General features: G+C 38.9%; 1 protein-coding gene across 1 annotated transcript in view; it reads left to right on the top strand.

Moving 5' to 3' along the window:
* Positions 1-10,463, top strand: part of INHBA (inhibin subunit beta A) — a 10,543-nt gene extending 80 nt beyond the window's left edge. The window contains exons 1-2 of the mRNA XM_040432519.1: positions 1-622; positions 9,217-10,463. The exon at positions 1-622 is cut by the window's left edge and continues 80 nt beyond it. Of these exons, the coding sequence (XP_040288453.1) occupies positions 235-622; positions 9,217-10,064 (1,236 nt within the window). The 5' untranslated portion in view covers positions 1-234 and the 3' untranslated portion in view covers positions 10,065-10,463. The remainder of the gene's footprint in view (positions 623-9,216) is intronic.
* Positions 10,464-19,410: the final 8,947 nt, after the last annotated feature.

Genomic DNA, 19,410 nt, shown 5'->3' on the forward strand with positions numbered 1-19,410 from the left:
CAGCCTCAAGTACTCACAGCACTTACTGAAGCCTAAGACAGACACTGCAAGCCAAAAACTACACTGAAAAACTTTTTATTCTCTGTTTTGCTTCAGATTACTTTTCATCAGAGGGAAAAAGTTGATCTAGTTTTTTTTTGTTTGTTTTTGTGCCTTTTTTTTTTTAAAGGGATAAGCTTTTCACGCAGAGAATAGAGAAGAACAAAAAGCAAGCCTATAAAACCTGGTGTCAGGATGTCTGTGCATGTACTGAACGGATTTCTGCTGGTACTTTGCTGGATTATGGTGAGGAGTACTCCAACTCCAGGATCTGAGGGACACAGTTCAGTCACTGACTGTCCATCCTGCTCACTATCTAAATTCCACAAGGATTCCACCAGTTCTCAAAGTGACATGGTTGAGGCAGTGAAGAAGCACATTTTAAACATGCTGCATATGAGGGACAGACCCAACATCACTCAGCCAGTGCCTAAAGCAGCGCTTTTAAACGCCATCAAGAAAGTTCACGTGGGGAAAGTGGGAGAGGATGGCCAAGTGCAAATAGATGATGTGATTGCACGGAGAGCAGAAATGAATGAAATCTTGGAGCAAACTTCAGAGATCATCACGTTTGCGGAAGCAGGTGAGTGCGGCTGTCGCGTTTTAGGTTATAAAGTAAAGCAAGAACTTAAAAGGTCCCATCAGCAGCAATGGCCAGGAGATAGAAATGCCCCTCAAATAGCTGTGTTTTCTGTGATTTAACCTTGGCGGCTGCCTGCTTGTTTGCATTTGCTAAATTCACCTAGAATAAGCTACCTCAGAGAATCTTTAACAGACTACAAGTGTTTGAGAGGGGGGGAGGGTATGGACATTCTGCGAAACTTCACAAGAACCTCCAGCTAGGAGTGCTAAACATGACTTCCACCCTTAGGGCATGTTTTTACCCTAGCAATGCAATCAGCCAGCAGGACACAAAACAGTAACCATGTTATACGTAGCAGAAGGTATCAGTGTCTTGTAAGGGTTAAGGTGGATCTGAGGCAGGATGGGAAGATGAAATGCCAGGAGAGGATCAGCACTTGTGGGTAACTGAAGGCATCTGGTGCCAGTGTACTGCATGCACAGCTGCCATTCCAGGTAGCAGAGCAGAGAGGGCTGTGCACTTGCAGGACTCCCAGCTGTAAAGTTAGGCAAGGAGATGACTTTAACTGCTGTATATATTCCCCTCCTAAAGTAGGAGTTATACTATCCCACTGAGGAGTCATCTTAAAGCACTCCATCATTTGCAGACCAATAGCTCACCTTACAGCACCGCAGAAAACGGTATAATGTGCATCACGAAAGGAACTTTCCGCACTTCTTCTTGGGAGTCCTCACTCTCATTCATAAGAAAAGTTCTGCCTGCTGAGAGTATTCTGCAGGGCTGTCAAACCTTAAAGGAACAGGCTGGTGAAAACTTTTTTTGTATCTTGTCTCTAAGCAAAAAAAAAACAAAAAACTCAAATAAATAGTCAAAGTAGTTGCGGGAACGCTAAGTATTTCTGTTTAAAGCATGCTACAGCCATCTACACAATGAAGACAGCTCTCAGAGTTTCCAGTCTTAAAAAACCTGTTGACTCAGAGGTCTCTTCTGCAGAAAAGCAGTGCAGTGTGTGCATGCTTTCAGATCAGACATTCCTGCTAGCTTTTTTGCTGCTTCTGTGTACACAATGAAGTATTGCGTCCTAGCTCACTGTCAATGAGACTGTGTTATCAAGCCTGAACCTTACCAGTTGAGCTTCATGGGGGCTTCGTGAATAAATGCAATTCGCATCTGTGCAGTAGGGACCGGCTGCACTCCTGGAATGCTATACAAGGCCATTTCCAAGGAGAAGAGTTAGCATACAATATAGATACGTGTTGGCTGGTTAGGTTACCCAGCTGCCTAGTGAGTAGGATTTTCTACTGGCGTAATACATATTCTCCCTACACAAGATAAATATAAGTATGGACCTTCTGGCTTTAATGTGTTGAAGCCAATACTCACGATTGGATGCCAGTATATCATGCAACTGTTATTTTCAGGCTATTCATTATGTAATGTGTGAATCGGTTGCTAGGCAGAGACTATCTGGCAAGTCACTTTATCCCATACATCCGTCCCATCGGTAGAAACCCTTACAAGGCAACCATGGTATCAAAATAGCTTCAGCTCCATGATAGATATACCATGGACTATATAATAACCCGGCGGATGGTGTCATTTTAAAATCCTGCTGTGACTAGAGCACAGCTGGTCCATGATGTCAGTCTTTCAAGAAGTTCCTTTGCTTTCATTGGGCTCACTGCAACCCCACAGCAACATTGTAAATTAAATGATCTAATCTGGTTGGCTTGCAACAGCCAAAAACGTTCTTCAGAATGGGTGGTTGCAGAAGTACACCGGAGGCGACTCTATTTTTTGGGAAGCCCTTAGATGGAGACTTCACAGTTCAGGACAGGTGACTATACCAAAAACGTTGGAAGGTTCATAGGGTGTGAAACCCTGGGTCAAAGTTGTGCGAAAAAGTTCAGAGGATGTTTCCTATTTCATTGGTACCAAATGAGCTAGCAATCAGTTGACAAAATGTAAATGCAGACAGGGATGTCCATTTTAGGTGATGTAGAGAGGTCATATCTCCCACACGCCTTGCTGGTCCATCATGTAGGAGTCTATTAGACAACCCAAGTCAGTTATGTAGGTATAGACAAACAGTTCATTCTGAAAACTGGCCTGGTGCTTAAAAGTTGCCCTGTAGCTATTCATTCTAGAGCCAGCATATACAGTATCTCATTGTTCTGGCCATCCAACAGCAACTATTGAGTAGAATGGAATACTAACCATGATACAATAGATCTCCACTGACATGAAGGAGGTCAGTGATAATATTTACTTGCCAGGGATCTCATGGATCATTCAATGAAGAGATAGAAATCAAGCTGAATTCCATTTCTTATGTCTGTCCTAAAATGCACAATTGTTGTCTTGCATTTAATGGATTTGAGGAGCAGGATCTCATTTTGATAGTTAAAGAGTTAAATACCAGTGATGATGCACCCGCTAGAACTTGCTGTCTTGTGAAACAGTAGCTTCATTCGAATGGCCACTAGAGGGCAGTGGCCACCGCAGTTTGCATTTCCCGAGCTACTTCTCAGGCAGAGCTTCAGCAGTAAAGTCTCATTGGATAGCGGCTGTCCTATCCACTAGTAAGGGCCGTTATATAAAAGCCCACATCTTGACTACCTCTGTATAGAAAAGAAAAAGAGCAGGCACCATAGAGAGCTGTTACGTCAAATAAAGAATATATATGATTGCACACAAGAAATGACAAACAATGTGGCGTTTCTCAGAGTATGCAGGCATGATTTAATATATCTGCAAGCTGACGTGCTCATGATTTAGCACTCTGTTCTACACAAGGACAAAAGCAGATTAGGTCGTTTTCTGCCTGCGATTTTCTCATTGACTGCCATTGCAATTAACCGAAGACAACGGTCGGATTTCTTCTTCCCTGTATAATAAGGCCTTTAGTAGCATTCATCTTGGCGGATTTGAATCTTTCTGCAATCATTCACATCATATTGACAAAAGGGCAAACAAGGGCAATATTTCAATAGGAGTTAGCTCCGAGAGGGTAGCATTTATCAGAATCTTCACAACTGTTTGCTTTAAGCAAGTGACAGAAGAGAGAAAAGTCAAAAGGAGCTGTTCTCTTTTGATGGGAACATCGTGCAAAGCTTTTCTCATTTTGGAAATGAGTTTACTGATCTGGAACAGGCTTATGGTGAAAAATAACCCGTCTTCTCTATTTATGGCACTTTTCTTTCTAAGAATACAATTTTGGTCATGATGACAACGTGGTTTTGAGGATACAAATACATCTAGCTACAGATAAAGAGACATGCGTGTATTGCCAGACCCGACAGCAGACAAAAAGCAAAAATATTTTAGGAAATGCCTCATAGTCCATAAAGGAAAACATATAGAAGGATTGGTGGTTCCTTGTCAAATGCACCATCCGAGAAAGAAAAGGCCACCATCCTGGTTGAGTGTTTGGTAGCCTACTGAGAAAAACGACGTCAAAACATTTCTCTCAGTGTTTCTGTAGGATTTTTAACCTGTGTGCGCAACAGAATCTTATTTCACAGGAAATCGAACTGCAGTTAGTTTATTTCTGGATAATTTAACTGTTGGTATGTTTATTAGCCAGGCGGCTGGCTGTCATGCCAAGATGTCTCTTTACAGAAGTTAAGGCATACACAGTAAGTTGCACAGATACTGTGCCCGTAATATTACTCTCAAAGACTTACTCATGAAATGCCGATATTTCTATCAAGGTTCTCTTAGGGCACGGCCACACGGTCAGGTTTCCTGATGCAGTTTTGGAAGCCAAAACCAGGAGTGAATAAAAAAAAATGAGAAGTCAACTTTGTCCTTTATACTTTCTCTCCATTTTTGATCCACTCCTGATTTTGACTTCTAAACCTATATCAGGAGACCTGACTGTGTGGCCGTACCCTTACAGTGCTACTGATAGCAAGGCTTTATTTAGTTTGTCTATAGGCTCTATTATTTTACTTACATAATTTTTTCCTCTATAAGTAGCACTTAGATTCAATTTGAGTTGATTGTTTTTTTTTTATATTTGACCCTTGTAGACAAAGTACTCTTCTAAGTCATGAAAAGTATGTAAAGCAGAGCACAGTTAGGCTGGGTCTACACGACAACATTTTTATAATGATAGTCTATGGTGTCACACTGCGACATGCTGCGACTGCGACATTTCGAATGGATTTTTTGCGACTGTCGCATCACAGTCGGAGCATGTCGCATGTCGCAGTGTGACACCATAGACTATCATGATAAAAATTGTCATGCGACATTGGTGCGACAAAATGTCACGCGACAGATGTCGTTGTGTAGACCTAGCCTTAAAGGTGACACGACAACCTTGTCCAAAAGACCTTAACTCTAAGAGACAAGTATTACATAACTAGTAGCTCTTCAGTGCTTATAGTGGCATGTTTTCCTTTTAAAGGGAATCTGTCAACTCCAAAATACCCGAAAACTAGAGTAAGCGGTGTATAGTGTAAGTGATGTTGAGTCCAATTATGTAATTTTGATCTTCATACTCACTTGCGTTACGACGCTGTGCTCTGATAAACCAGCAGTAAAATGCATTGAGAGGACTCTTCTTTGAGTCCTGTCCATTATGTGTGTGAGCTCAGGAGTTCTCTCAATACCTTTTACTGCTGGTTTGTTAGAGCACAGCATCATAATGCAAGTGAGTATGAGGATAAAAATTACATAACCGGACTTTTAGCACTTACACTACTTACACTAGTTTCGGGGTGTTTCAGAGCTGACAGATTCCCTTTAAACTGACTATACCATGTTTTGTTAAAATTCAGTCCCCCACAGCTGGTCTTGGGAAATCCAAGATGGACACATACAGATTATTCCTATATGAGGTCTCTGAGGACCAGATACATAAGATGTGTCCACAGAGAGCAATGGATGGATCATCTCCACTTGCATAATATAGGCATGCATGTAAATAATGTCTCCCTTCAGCTGCAGTGATAGAGGGTCTGCATTTTAGCATGTTGTAGATGAAGACTGTGCCCAGTTATGTTAATGCAATTCCAAAAGGTCAGAGACTATAGAAGCTCATCTACATTTAGGTGAAATTTCATAAAGGATACACTATTAAAAAGTTGTGCTCCACGAATCTCATGATGCACTCACATATGGTCCAGAGAGCTAATTTGCTCCTTAAAAGGTAAAGTAGGCTCTCGTCATACAGCCAGTATAATAGGGTTGACATTGTAGTCTAGCCAGAATGATTAAAGGGGTTCTCCCACACTGGCAATTTATCACGTACCCTACGGGCTGCCGCCCCATTAAAATGGGGGACATAGGACCCCATTCATGTGATCAGTGGGGATCTCAATAGTTGAACCCCCACTGATCAGACATTTATCAACTATCCTGTTGGTAGTTGTTCAGTTTTTATCCTGGGACAACTCTTTTAAGGCTCCAAAGACCCTAAGTAACTTTTATTTCTCAGAGTTTCCTTTTAATATTTTAAAATATGTCCATCAAGCATCATTAAAATACACTACAATATCTAAAATTTTGCGCTTGTCTGATATCAGGTCCCTAACTTATAATATGCATCAACATATCATTCTACTACTAGTACACCAAGAAGTTAGAAGGTATCGCTTAACATGTTAAAGTTTTGGTTGAGGTCCATGAGCCTTGACCACCACTAATAGCTATAATGAAGAGAAAATACCCACATGCTCCACAGTGTAAAAAATTCCAAAAAATTAAACTAAGCTGCTAACCATATAGCCCAAGGATATGTAAACCTCAAAACTAGAAGCTAAGGGAGCAAGAGTTTGATGGTTCTGTGGATCCTTTCTTCTAGTAGAGGCTCGAAGTCCCAGCTCATGACCAGACTCACATGTCTTTACTGTGAAACTGTGCTTCAATGGCATGTCAGGAGATGGATAAAAGAAAAGATGTGTTTTCTAATGCTTAGAAATTCAGCCAAAACCCAATGCACATAACTGTATCAGTTTTGGGGTCCACATTTTGTGGACAAATATGGGACATATGGATGCAGAAAGCACATGGATCATCCATGCGGACCATGGACCCACTGAAATCAGTGGGTCTGCAAATAAAATGCAAAGAGCACATGGACCGCATCCGTATGTTGCCAATCCTCAATTGTAAATACTACAATATGCATAAGGTTGTGTGCACGGGGCCTTAAAAGTAACACTGGCTCTGATCTTCTCTCATCTCACCAGAGGTGTCATGAATGTATAGTCTTTGCAATGTGCAATAGGCCTTTTTGTACAAGAAGGTACAGAATTACACTTTATGTGTTTCAGGTAGGGACAGAATTGCACTTTATGGGGGAGAGTTATCTAAACTGGTGTAAAGGAAAACTGGCTTCGTATGATTCAACCAATCATATTCCATCTGTCATTTTACAGAGCTCCATTGGAAAATGAAAGGTTGAATCTGATTGGTTGCTATGGGCAACTAAGCTAGTTTTCCTGTAGACCTTCCCCTTAAAGTGTAATTTTGTAGCTACCTGAAACATATAAAGTGTAATTCTGTAAATCTCCCCCTGTGTCTGTCAGGTAGGACAGAATTACACTTTATGGAGGAGACTGATCAAAACCGGTGTTAGGCTACGTCTACACAACGACATTTGTCGTGCGACATTTTGTTGCACTAATGTCGCGCGACAATTTTTATAATGGCAGTCTATGGTGTCGCACTACAACATGCAACATGCTGCAACGCAACAGTCGCAGAAAATCCATTCGAGATGGATTTTTCTGCGACTATTGCGTCGCAGTCGCAGCATGTCACATGTTGCAGTGCGACACCATAGACTGCCATTATAAAAATTGTCGCGCGACATTGGTGCAACAAAATTGTCGCGCGACAAATGTCGTCGTGTAGACGTAGCCTTAAAGAAATCTGACTTAATTGCCCATAGCAACCAATCAGAATGATCCTTTTAATTGCAAAAGGAGCTCTGAAAAATGAAAGGATCAATCTCATTGGTTGCTATGGACAACTAAGCCAGTTTTCCTTAGTACCAGTTTTGATAAATCTCCCCCTATGTGTTTCAGTTAATATGTGTTTCAGTTACAAACATGTTGTAGCACAGTGACGCATAGAAAGCCCTGCCCATGCTGCAGGAACAAAGTCAAAGACTATAAAACACCACACTGACTAGTCAAACTGCTTATGTCGTGGAGTGAAGGAATGTCTGTGACCATCTGCATCATTTGATTGCATTTTTTTGGAAAAGTAAAAATCGTTTAATGTCTTTTAAACTGTCACCTTCCCCTAATAACGTAATACTCATTATAATAAGAAACACTTCATTTGCTCATGATCAAATAACCCAGCAGAACCTATTACTCATTTCACCCTCTGCCAAGAACATGGAGTCTTTATCAAGGGAACACCCCCACATCATGATGTTCACGATCAGCACCATTATGCCAACAAGTATATGCATAGGAGAAAACATCCCAAAATATGCTGTTCTCTGATTATATCGTTCCTCAGCACATCTACCACCAGCGTGCTATAATTAACATGCACGCAGAATATGAAATTAGAAAAATAGCTGTCAATGACAAAGCTTTCTGCATACACTTTATAAACTCTGCTTATGCAAGACAGGCAGGTAAATAGATGTGCACTCCAAACAGCAAACTTTTACTATACATGGATAAGAGGCAGATGTAGCTGAGCCGACTTTGTTATTTAGCTCTTTCTTTTGGTGCACTGGCACAATGAGTTAACTGAGTTTCCTATAAGAAACCACCAGAATCATGAGTTGCGCTCAACTGCTGTATTGCATACGCTACTGTACATTTCTACATACACATGTTAGACCTTACATCTAGCATACACCGGATGATTAAAAGGTTCTGTGTTTATGCCAGATCTGCTTATAATGTTATGATGGGTTTTTCAATCTGAAAAATCAGCCGCAGAATTCACAGCAGAAAGCTTCAGATTTGGTTTCATGTGCTATAAAACCACAAAAGCATTAACCCAATTCAATGGGGCTAATTCACATGTAGCAACCCACTGTGCGTGATCATCTTCAATAAGTCACATGTCACTTGGTGACACAGAACTCAAATTTGCCTAGAAAAGAACAAAATCATGTCTGTATTCTCAGTAAAAACAATGGGACGCAGATTTCAGCATACAAATGTGCGTGAACATGCCCTTAAAATTGCTATGGCTAAAAAAAAGTCACTTGAGTGAACAGCAGGGTAAGAGCACATGTGTAGGCTCTTTTAGTTCTGTGTCATGATCAAAGCGGTTGAAATAATTCAGAATATGCCATGCAGACGTATTAGTGATTATTAGTAATCAGGAGGGCTATGACATATCCCCATTTGGAGTTAATGATATTCATGATATGTATCCTGTTCCTCTAGCGTCGCACACAACTTGCATTAGAGACAAGATTTAGGAACATGAAAAGTTCATTAAAGCCAGTGGAAGAATTGAACACTGCCACACTCTGATATACTGTGCATGTTCTCTGTCAAATATAGAAGTTATGTATGGGATGAGATTGTGATGATGATGCAAAATGGTTGAAAATGAAATAACTAATGTAATATTTGTCTTTTATTGTTGCTTGTAATCTGCAGGGCCCTCCAAGAAAATACTCCACTTTGAGATCTCCAAAGAAGGCAGTGATCTGTTGATAATCAGGGAAGCAGAGCTTTGGCTTTTCCTCAAACTATCTAAAGCCAACCGAAGTCGGACCAGGCTAACAATTCGACTGTACCAGCAGCAGCGAGGGCCGAAGGAGCACAGGGGATCTGAAGGAAACAAAAATGAAGTTCTGATAGCTGAGAAAGTGGTGGACACAAAGAAAAGTGGCTGGCATACGTTCCCCATATCTGGGAGCATTCAGCGTCTACTGAATCATGGCAAATCATCAATGGATATTCGAGTAGCCTGTGACCAATGCCAAGAATCAGGAGCAACCCCTGTCTTGCTTGGTAAACGTAAGAGAAAAGATGATGTGGACAAAGAAGCAGCAGCAACTGCAGGTGAAGAAGAAAAAGAGCAGTCGCATAGACCTTTCCTAATGATTGTGGCTCAACAGACAGATGAACATCCTCACCGGAGGAGGAAACGTGGCTTGGAATGTGATGGTAAAGTAAGCAACTGCTGTAAAAAGCATTTTTATGTAAGTTTCAAGGACATCGGTTGGAGCGACTGGATCATAGCACCTCCTGGCTACCACGCCAATTACTGCGAGGGGGATTGCCCTAACCACATTGCTGGGACATCTGGGGCTTCTCTATCATTTCATTCCACAGTCATTCACCAGTACCGGATTAAAGGCCACAGTCCCTTCAACAGTATCAAATCTTGTTGTGTTCCCTCCAAGTTGAGAGCTATGTCCATGCTGTATTATGACGATGGACAAAATATTATAAAAAAGGATATTCAGAACATGATTGTGGAAGAGTGCGGATGCTCATAAATAGAGGACCAAATGCAGATATAGTATCACTTATCGAATACACTAATCAAGAAGACGACAAATGACTTGCAGCTGAGCAATGATCAATGGAAGACGAAATTAGATACCAAGGAAGTGCTAGTTCTACACCTGCAGCAACCGGTATATGAAAGGAACATTTCCAGCTCTTCTAGCCAGGAGTGTGACTAACAAGCTTACAGGCACGAGAATGCACCTGTATATCTATAGATACATCACATTCACTGTTTGCGTAAATGTGTTTGCATTTATACGAGTTTGTATAGATAGATATACAGAGCTCCAGACCACCTTCCTAAGACTCTAAGCATTTCTATATTGCGCAGGAGACTCAACTTCTTCCTCTGCACTATTACTGCAAAAAAACAAAAACAAAAAAAATTGAAAGCATACAAAGTTAAATTTCGCTAAGGTGCTTACGATCTTAGAACTATGCAACTTATGGGGTTTGAAAACTGTTTACCCAAAAAAACAAGAAAAGAGAGACTTTTCAGTGGAAGTAACATGTCTAATATGTTTGTTCTTTCATGAGAGATACTTGAAAGGAACATGTTGGTTCAGATACTGGAACCAAACATTTCTATATTTTGTAAAAAAAAAAAAATGTTTCTTTTTTATTTGCACTACAACAGTATTTGACCTGTTTAATATCCTTATTTAACAAGTATTTTCAAGAGAGGTTTTAAGAGCTGCACTTAACATGAGCTATATCAGAAATGCTACAGCACACATCGAAATAGATATTTTTATGACTATTTTCAATATTTTTTCTACCTTTAATGAGACACTTACACCAAAGACGCGTTTGAAGATATAAGTAGTGCCGGTGGTTAACAATCACTGAGCCTATGGGAGGGGAAGAATTTAAAAGGATTGAGTGTAAAAGAAAATGTATCAAAGCCAAAATTGTATATTTTATTTCCATTCATTTATGGGTAATTGTGCTGCCTTTAGGCGGCTTGTATTTCGGCACTTCAGCAATTTTTATCTCTATAGCATATTTTTCCATATTTTCTTTGCCGGTTATCATTCTGCTAATTGGTAAACCATAATCCAAGATAAGACTTTCTTGGATTATGGAATAGATTATTTACATGTTATGACAGTCATGCAAGCTTTATACTGTGCAGCATCCAATTTAGTAGCAAAACTGGAAACCATGCAGACTGGTTGTTCTAACATTTCTGTCACTGGGAGAGGCGTTCAAATTGAGCAACATAAAAACCGAAGCCAACAGATCATGTCCATCAGAGACCGTATCATGGCTGCATCCTATGTTATACATAAATGATTTCTAAATTTGTATGTATATGGTTTCATATATTGCTAGTAAATACATGCTACAAATTTCTAATTTATTTCACAGTATTTAGCTTGCATCTTATGGCAACTTATGTATTTGCTTTTTTTTTTAAACTGACACATATCAAGCTTCTTTTGCATAAAAAGGAAGACAAAAAAAGAAAATATGATTAAAAATGGAAAAGGACGTGGAAAGTAAAAAAGAGTGTAAAGGTTTTACACTGCTGTATATAACTCATATTCAAACGGTTCTAAACAGTTGATTGTTAATTGCTTTAACAGCATTTAATTTTATTCTCTCTACGCACTGCTAGTTTACCTGAAGGGTTCCTTACACAGTCACAGCAGTATGTCGGTATTCATTTTACATTGAAGCCATCAATGAAATATAATAATAAAATAGTGGGCCTACAAAAAAGAGCATTCTGTAAAACCAAGACTAGATATCAAACCCAATATTATTTTTTATTTGGTAATATGTATATGGTGTTTTATGCCAGACGTATGCCTCATTACAAATTCTTATAGTTTACCTACACACTACATAAATCCCAGTTTATTATCACTGACCAAATTAGTACCTTCAGGATTTTGACTCCCATTTGTTGGGTACTTGTAATCTACCACATTCTTTGTTTCCTCTGTCCATAATGTTTTGGAGAAAAAATATTCTCCTGAACAGGTATTTTCTAAGAAAAGTGAATTAAATAAAAAGCAGAAAGCGTTTTACCAAGTGCTCATCCAAGATGGTTTTCCAGTGACCTCCTTATAGGTAATCAGATTCTAACGTTGTACTGCATTCTATAGAGGTCAATTTCTTTTTCATTATTTTAACTTTATGCTGTAAAATATAGAGTAATGTAGGCATATTACTAGTGAAATCCCCTAAATTTAAACCAGCAACTTGACAATGTGATATCAGCAGATGCATAATAACCACTTTTCTGTGAGCTGTATAGTTTTACTTGTAATATTGCAAGTCATGGAAAGGACTGTCTAGGTCGTTACCAAATGCTTTTTTCTAAACGGTGGTCATAAAACTGGTAGGTTATGAAAAATTTGGAAAAATTAAAACACTACTTAAATGAGATTTTCATTTCTATTAGCCACTATTAAGAAATAAGAACGAGTTTTTACATTTATTTCATGAACCATCTGAGCAAGGCAAATGAAGGTCAGATTATGAGGGAAATTATAAATTTCACAGGACACAGGAGGCCATTATGTAGCCTCCGACTCATGGAAAAAAAAAAATCATCCTCTGTTCTACAGTATATAGTGTCTTTCTATAATTTACAATGAAAGTATAGGAAACAGAAAATCTGCATGACAAGATGAGAGAAAATAGGATGGTAATCAAGACTGACCACTACTAAATAGCATAGAGGACAATTTAGTTTAATGAAATGTGCATGTCCACAAATAGCAAGAGAAATTGCTACCATATTTAAACATTTTGCAGGCCGTAGTGAAGACAACCTTCCTTTTAGGTAGCTGCGGAAAAAAACCTAATTAATGGTAAATGTTACCACATTTTTTTTCTGCAGCCATAGGTCCATCTTCCTTATCCAGGAATCTTTTCATCATTTAGCGTTTGTGTGGGAAAAAAAATCATTTGCGGTTTTACATAGTTACATAGTATGGTTGAAAAAAAAGACATGTCCATCAAGTTCAATCAGGGGATGGCAGAGGATGTGAAGGAAATGGATTTTCTTTTAGCTATCACCTTCTGTTTCTTTATATTTTTTAATATTTTTTATGTTTTAAATTAGTACGTGAATTCTTTACGAAGGAATGGCTAATGGTCAATTCAAACTGAAATAGCCATATTGTTATAATTTTGTGTTATTTTATTATACTAAAACTTTTACCCTTTAAAAAACATTTTTCACAGCTATAAGGAAAGGTATCTGTGATTGGAAAACCCTTCAACATCTTCTAGGGTCTGCAAAAAAAATAAAAAAAATACAATAAAAAATATGAATACATGTAGGTCCAACATAATTATATTATACCAAGCAGTGGTTATCTTTTCATTCCTAGGTATTAAACAGCCGAATTTTAGAAATAAACCCATTTCAGAACTAATAAAAACAATTTCAACTTACAGAAAGGTAATTTATTCTTTTACGTTGCTCTAGTAAAGCATTTATTTATTTTGTAAAATATAAAAAAAAACAACATGGTAATTCCATAAACTTTTTTTCTTCTTCTTTATATTTTAGCTATAGCGACCAACTCATTCTCAGAAATATTTTATTTGCATTCCACTTTCATCTTTGTTAATTGCTTTAACCTATGTTCATTCTGCTCTATGTAATTAAAGTTGTTAATTTATATGAGAATATTTTCAACTATGTCAATGGTTTCTTAATATTTATTGTGTAAAAGGACTGGTATTTTTTTTTTATTTACGGTTTGTTGAAAGAGATGTTTGCATTTGTTTATAGTAGATATTATTTATTTGGACAGCATTCCGCTCAGTATGATTTCCATGTGGACGGTATGCTAGCTGTACAATTTAGTGGGAAATACTCAACAGCTCCTTGTAGATTTTAGGATTTATGATTTTTAAAAAAATATCTGTTGGATTAATTTTTACCATCCTTTTTAAAAACGTTCTTCAATGGTCCACCATGCACACAGGTGGTTGTCTTGGTAAAAGCCTGTTGTTAAAAAGGATGCTAAAAAAAAAACAAAAAAAACACGGAGTACTCCTATATTTTTTTTTACGTACATGCAAGATGTTTGGGTCAGATATGGTTTTATCTTGATCTTTTGTACTCTTGCCCTTTGAACAACAACAAAATGAAACAACTTAAGTGAACTAAATAAAGGGAGTTTACTGAGACACTTGCGTTGGTCACTGTGTGTTTTTGTTATGCCAGGGTTTTCATGTGATGGGATGAAATGGAAAGGAAATGCTAAAAATAAGCCTGCTGAGCTATTTCAATATTGTTTTCTTGGGAGGGATTGTCCTGCTAAAAGATAATTAGTTCATCACAGGCCCTAAACACATGGCAATTTACGTACTTCTAATTACATTTACATCTCAGACTTAAACCTCTGTGTATAAAGCTCACTCAGATGACACTAAACAAGACAAAAACTGTCTATATATAGGTCATTCTACACAAAGAATGGGAAAGCTAAAAAATACAGACACGCACACACTAATGTTGAGTCTAGAAAACACAAGCCATTCAGCCCATAACATAAGAAAAGACGTCAGAACTCATGCACAATACATGGGTCAAAATGATTGTCCCATGGTGCCATATTCCACCTTGGAGGTCGTATTTCTAGAGGATAATACCTCCATGATACTGCATCTGATGTATACATCTGTATGTAAACTGGGCAGATAGAGTTATTAAACAGGCCCATAGATTGTTACAGTTGCATACACAGCCATACTAAGACCATTTGCATGAGTGTTTGAAGGGGTTATTTAGTTTGGGGTTTGCCTAAACAATCCCCCCTTCTGGCAAGACCTGCAAAAGACATACTTACCTGCTCCCCGCTCTCCATGACCAGCTCATTCACTGCCCAGCGGCCCCTGCCACGCTCAACTTCCTTGGTTTAAATATCTGCTTTGATGCCACTCCAGCCAATGACTGGCCACAGAGATGACCTGGTACCCTTGCGCCATGTCGTTTTATCTTATAACGGAAGGGCATCAGACACTGGCTGCAGCACAAGGGCGGAGCTAAAGGCTTATGGGCCCTGGTGCAAGAGTTCAGCTTGGGCCCACCTTCCCCCAGTGCTTTGTGGCCAAGGGGCAGAGAAACACATAGCCTTAGTGCTGCCTGAGGCAAAAATTTAACCGGCAACCTTCCCTTTCCATGCCAAATTTTTGAACTAACGCTGGGTTCACACCTGAGCATACCGAAGGAGCGCTCTGTATGAGCGATTTTATCGGGCGCACAGACGCGGCTCCGGCAACAAGCAAACGCCCATTGTCGCGCGTTCCCGGAAGTCTATGTACGGGAACGCGCGACCATATGCCCCAAAGAAGCTCCTGTACTTCTTGGGGAGTAGGGCATTTTAAGCGCGTTCGTACGCGCTGTTAAATGCTCAGGTGAGAACCATGCCCATAGGGGATCATTGATTCTTGCCTGTTGAGCGTTTTACAGCGCATAGGAACGTGCTGTAAAACGCTCAGGTGTGAACCCAGCGTAACCCTTTCATTCCAGCCAGAGGTGTAACTTGACCAGCATGTACTTTCTATAATATCGGTGTCTTCATATATGGCACAGACTCCTTTGCCTGGTAGCAACTGCTACCTCTGCACCCCCTATAGCTACGCCCCTGCTGCAGCAGCATCTAAACAGATGTTGACAGTAGGGGCCTGAGAGAGGCAGTGCTGGCCAGGCAGTGAAGAAGCTTGAATCCACCTGCAAGATGGAGGTACAGTAAGTATGTTTCCTTTTGTGGGTCTGCCCAAACCTCTCTAAAAGGGGGACAACCCTTTTAATAGCTGTATGGATTAATAGATATGTGCTTTGACCCAAAGCAAGATTATTAAGAATATCATAGCAGGAGTTTATAGGCAATTCTAATGTATTGATGAGCAGAATGTTACAGTCACCAAAATAAATAGCTATCAGAGCTAAAGTCTAATGAACAAGGCCGACCATACAGATTAGATAGCTGTCTGCCAAATGTCTGTTCTACCAACAGCTGTCCTTGCCAACCCCTTTGGACACATACACGCTCAGCTCAACTGTGCCTAAATGGGTAGAGGAAAGAAAGACTCTGCCACACACACACTACTGGAAGTGGCTTATCTCCCCAAGATCAAAGCTGGTGAGTTTGATCAACATATATCTATTGTGCATGACTAGCTTCAGTCACTATAGAAAAGCCTTCAACAAATATCACAATAAGGTCTAAAAATATAAAGAAATAAATCGTAAGATTCCTTGGAGGAAGAAAGCTGATTAGCACAACCCTTGCAGAGGTATGACATTTATGAAGACTTTACATCCATGCTTTTATTATATCTTGCTTGCATTATAATTTAAAATGAAATAAGTATTATATATATAAATATTCTAAAAGGAAAAATATAAACAAGCTGCAGAACAAAATATTTTATTTAATAAAAATCATAACTATTTGTAAAAAATAATATTAACTCCTCATTATTACCTGAAACGATATGGGCTAAACCTACCAGTAGTGTAATTTGTAAAGGGAAGACATGTGATATACAACACCTCTTTCTGTTCTTTCTTTTTCCAAGCAAAGACTAAATGTCTGGATGAATAGCTCACATTTTTGAAGCATCTTTGTGACACTCACTTCTTAACATCTATTCCAGGAATGACTACATTGGCTTCTGAGTAATACACAGGAGACACTCAGACTAAGACATGTATAATACAACTGTCTCACTCATTTAATCTATCTGCCTAATAATTCTGGGCATTATTCTCCATTGCTTTACATATTTGTAGACCACCAGCACTGTTATGATTAGTAATTACTACGTGCTGGAAGTATGCATAATCTAGGGGAATGTGGAAGTGTATGCAACTAATACTACTTTATTATATACTGTTAATTAAGAGAATCAATGCTATAATACTATGCAGGAAGAATGCATAACACTTCTTTTTAAGCTTAGAAATATTATTATTAGTCATGACATGGCCCAGTCTATAACAATATACTGGGGGAGATCTATAAATTAAGGTGATTTTCTATGTCTATGTTGCTGTCATTTTTGATCCTTGATAAATCTGCCCTTTAAATATGTCTACAGATGTTACACCAGTTTATACACCATACCCTGTATTGCATTGAAAATGCAAAATTTTTATGCCTTTTTTAAATCACATTTTCTAAATCCGGTGACTAGCTAACCATGCCCCTTTTCCCACCCATTTTTCAAAGGTTGCATGTAAAATCACAAAATATTGCAAATTTGTGCACAAAAAAAAATGTACTCCAGCAATCCTCACCCCACACTGTATCTGGCCCATGTACAGTATATTGTTTATATAGTAATCTAGCAGTTATATCAGAGTCGTTAACTCTTTAAAAGCAAATAGAAATTGTTCACCTCTCCCTAATGCTATATCATTCATATATTATTAGGTACTTTAAGGCAATCTAACAAAAAAGGTGAAACAGCATGAAATGCCATTAAAAAGAAAAAAAAAAACATTGAACAAACAGCTAAGAACAAATGAAAATTTAAACCATTAGTAGAAGAGCTATTTAAACAACATAACAATCATCCTGCATTAAGAAAGCATTTGTACCACAGTACTTCATTGTAAAACTAACAACTTAATCCGCCACAGAAAAGTAGACCTTCAGGCAACATTGGACAAACAGCCCTGCCCTAAGTGTTTTTTTTCGCTGCACTTTGTCTAACAGTGTCATCCAAGCGCTTTACTAATGTCCATCACACAGATTTTCCTAACTGATATTTGCAAGGAAATGACTGAAATTGGATCGCAAAACTTTTTAAAGGAATTTCATAGACTAGCACTTAAATAGTTATAACGTTTTGGTTCACGTCAGATTTATAACATTTCATTTATGATTAAGTAGATTATAAAGTTTCAGCTGTCTTCTGGGCTCAGTGGATCTTCTCTCAACTGAGTTTCTGACCTGGGACTTGGAGCTCTATAGAGTCCCAGAGGCTCAGCCCATTGGCCTCCACTGATGCAATCTTTTGACATCTCAGAGCATAGTTACAACTGGAGATAAACTATAACTGCTTATTCATGGGACTGATTCTTTTGTCTTGATAACAAGATAAATAAATATTGTGACTGAATAGGATGGAAGATTAGTTAAGCCACCCTTAACAACACACTCCCATTTCCTCCCATTAACATAGTGACTTCAATTTTATAAAAAATATATACACTCACCTAAAGAATTATTAGGAACACCATACTAATACAGGGTTGGACCCCCTTTTGCCTTCAGAACTGCCTTAATTCTATGTGGCATTGATTCAACAAGGTGCTGATAGCATTCGTTAGAAATGTTGGCCCATATTGATAGGATAGCATCTTGCAGTTGATGGAGATTTGAGGGATGCACATCCAGGGCTCGAAGCTCCTGTACCACCACATTCCAAAGATGCTCTATTGGGTTGAGATCTGGTGACTGTGGGGGCCATTTTAGTACAGTGAACTCATTGTCATGTTCAAGAAACCAATTTGAAATTATTCGAGCTTTGTGACATGGTGCATTATCCTGCTGGAAGTAGCCATCAAAGGATGGATACATGTTCTCATTCTGTTTACGCCAAATTCGGACTCTACCATTTGAATGTCTCAACAGAAATCGAGACTCATCAGACCAGGCAACATTTTTCCAGTCTTCAACAGTTCAATTTTGGTGAGCACGTGCAAATTGTAGCCTCTTTTTCCTATTTGTAGTGGAGATGAGTGGTACCCGGTGGGGTCTTCTGCTGTTGTAGCCCATCCGCCCCAAGGTTGTGCGTGTTGTGGCTTCACAAATGCTTTGCTGCCTACCTCGGTTGTAACGAGTGGTTATTTCAGTCAACGTTGCTCTTCTATCAGCTTGAATCAGTCGGCCCATTCTCCTCTGACCTCTAGCATCCACAAGGCATTTTTGTCCACAGGACTGCCGCATACTGGATGGTTTTCCCTTTTCACACCATTCTTTGTAAACCCTAGAAATGGTTGTGCGTGAAAATCACAGTAACTGAGCAGATTGTGAAATACTCAGACCGGCCCGTCTGGCACCAACAACCATGCCACGCTCAAAATTGCTTAAATCACCTTTCTTTCCCATTCTGACATTCAGTTTGGAGTTCAGGAGATTGTCTTGACCAGGACCACACCCCTAAATGCATTGAAGCAACTGCCATGTGATTGGTTGACTAGATAATTGCATTAATGAGAAATAGAACAGGTGTTCCTAATAATTCTTTAGGTGAGTATATATATATATATATATATATATATACACATGGTATAAAGGGCCGTAGCGACCAATTTATTCACATATTAATCCATCATAACATTTTCTT

Source organism: Bufo bufo, chromosome 5 (assembly GCF_905171765.1).
Source record: "Bufo bufo chromosome 5, aBufBuf1.1, whole genome shotgun sequence".
In the NCBI taxonomy this organism is placed as follows: Eukaryota; Metazoa; Chordata; class Amphibia; order Anura; family Bufonidae; genus Bufo; species Bufo bufo.